The sequence below is a fragment of the Acyrthosiphon pisum genome, chromosome X (assembly GCF_005508785.2).
Source record: "Acyrthosiphon pisum isolate AL4f chromosome X, pea_aphid_22Mar2018_4r6ur, whole genome shotgun sequence".
NCBI classification, from domain to species: domain Eukaryota; kingdom Metazoa; phylum Arthropoda; class Insecta; order Hemiptera; family Aphididae; genus Acyrthosiphon; species Acyrthosiphon pisum.
In genome coordinates, this window is record NC_042493.1 from 99,146,035 (window position 1) to 99,148,163 (window position 2,129).

A 2,129-nucleotide genomic window follows, 5' to 3' on the forward strand; every position below is an offset into this window, starting at 1 on the left:
CAACAATACATGAGCAATATGTAAGCTTGTATAGAAATTGTCAACTATCAGAGTTCGTCCTTCATTTAAATAATTTTCTAGGAGTGACATTACAACTTTACCAGCATATGGAATATTAGTATCAAAATTATTTAAATGCTTTCCAGAATAAACGCTTAAATCATATGTGTATCCCACACTGTCACACAATTTATATAGTTTAATCCCGTATCTAGCAGCTTTGTTAGGAATGTATTGTCTGAATATTATTCGACCCCTAAATGGTATAAGTGTTTCGTCGATTACAACATTTTCCGCAGGTACTTTACACTGTTTAAATAAATTGACTAGTATATCAATCAATGGTTGTATTTTCCCCAATCTATCTGTTGGGTTAATATCATTATTTGAAACATGGAAAAATCTCAGCAGTTCTTGGAATCTATTTCGAGGCATTATTTTAGGTACAAAACTATTTTGAAAAAATGGCTGATGACTCCAATAATCTGATAGTTTCGGATAACTAATCATACCAGTATACATAACAATAGCTAAAAATTTCTTAATTTCAATACTATCTGTTTCCGTCCATTGTGTTTTGTACCGCTGAGCTTGTCTGTTGGTCTCAGTAACAATTAAATTTAGCACTTCTTCGTTCAGAAACAGATTAAAAACATCAATAGGCTTGCAGTCCTGTGCTATATCACATTTGATACCACCATCACCAGTATAAAGAAAATTCTTTTTGTTATTCCCTAAATAAAATGAAAAATATTTCTCATAAAATGACAGAACACAATATTATGTACAATTTCTTATCAATATTTAAATTACCAGTTACGTCGAACCATGTACACTGTGGTGTCACGTTTGCCTGTACACGTCTTGTAGGTGTAGTATTTCCACCATCATCAATATTTTCATTGTCATCGTAGTCTTCAATTTGAATTGAATCTGATGAATAATCTAATTCAGGATTATATTCACTTCCTGAATCTTCAAAATCGGATTCTAACGCAGACAGAATTTCGTCAGAATCCATTTTACAAACTATTCTAAACTAACTGTCCAAATACCAAACTTAACAACATGAACAGGCAGAATATTTTTAATTTTATCGTGTTTTAAGTTTTAACATAACCCTGTTAAAATTATTTTGTATTGTTGAATTGATAAGTGTTTAGTTTATCACTTTATCTGTTACCAGTAACAACATTTGGAACCAATATATTTATTAATTGTACCTAATTTAAAATAATATTTTACAAATATTTCTATTGGTAATAATTCTGTTATCTCAAATAATAAACTAGTGTGAAAACATTTTTTTTTTCCAACAAATGAGAGTCACCAGTGATGCCCCATGCAAATCGTACGTTGTTAACATAGTCAGCTGTCATTTTACGCGGGAAAATACACGTTATCTTGTATATTGAATTTTACATAACCTTAAATAAAACTAAATACCTGAGAGTCACCCGATACTCACACGGTACAGATGTAATGACGAGCTGTGAGTCACTCGTGGCTCTCATTGTATATAATAAGAGTTCATCAAAATTATGTCTGGTACATAATAGCATGGCGGGTGTGAAGCACCCGTGATACTCATGGTAGCCAACGTGTTAATAGAAAGTGCAATAATATTTGCTAAAAAATTAAATATTAACGCAGAAGAAGATTTTAATAGACACCATCGAAGAAGATTGAAGCCCAAAAAGATATACTCGAATGCTTGTACACAGTTCTCAATCATTATAAAAGCTTTTTACAGAATGGAATTCAAAAAAGTATTCAATACATTAATACATTTGTCTTCTGAACACTAAAGTTCTACTACGGGAGTAGATCACTTATTAAATTGTAACGAATATTTAACTGATGAAATTGATATTTATTTCATGGTAAAACATTGGGCTCTTCTTAAAGAATGACTACTTAATATATTATAAAAATATAGTACCTAATTTTGTTTTAAAAATAATATTCTTTTTAATAAACACTGTCTAATGATTTAGCAATTTGCATTAAGGGGCCTCGCTAGTCGCTACTTCCGTCAATTTTAGCTGAAAAGACCTAAAATATTGAGAAAATTAAAGTTAGTTGACGTTGTCCGATTTTGATACTGAAAAAAAATTAAACTCGCCAGA

The 2,129-nt window shown here is 30.7% G+C and overlaps 1 protein-coding gene across 1 annotated transcript in view; it reads right to left on the minus strand.

Annotated features, from left to right (window-relative positions):
* The window catches only part of LOC103309310 (piggyBac transposable element-derived protein 4-like), a 2,727-nt gene extending 864 nt beyond the window's left edge, over positions 1–1,863 (minus strand). Inside the window, exons 1-2 of the mRNA XM_016804026.2 lie at positions 814–1,863; positions 1–734 (exon numbers count right to left, since the gene is read on the minus strand). Coding sequence (XP_016659515.1) covers positions 1–734; positions 814–1,021 — 942 coding nt within the window. The 5' untranslated portion in view covers positions 1,022–1,863. The remainder of the gene's footprint in view (positions 735–813) is intronic.
* Positions 1,864–2,129: the final 266 nt, after the last annotated feature.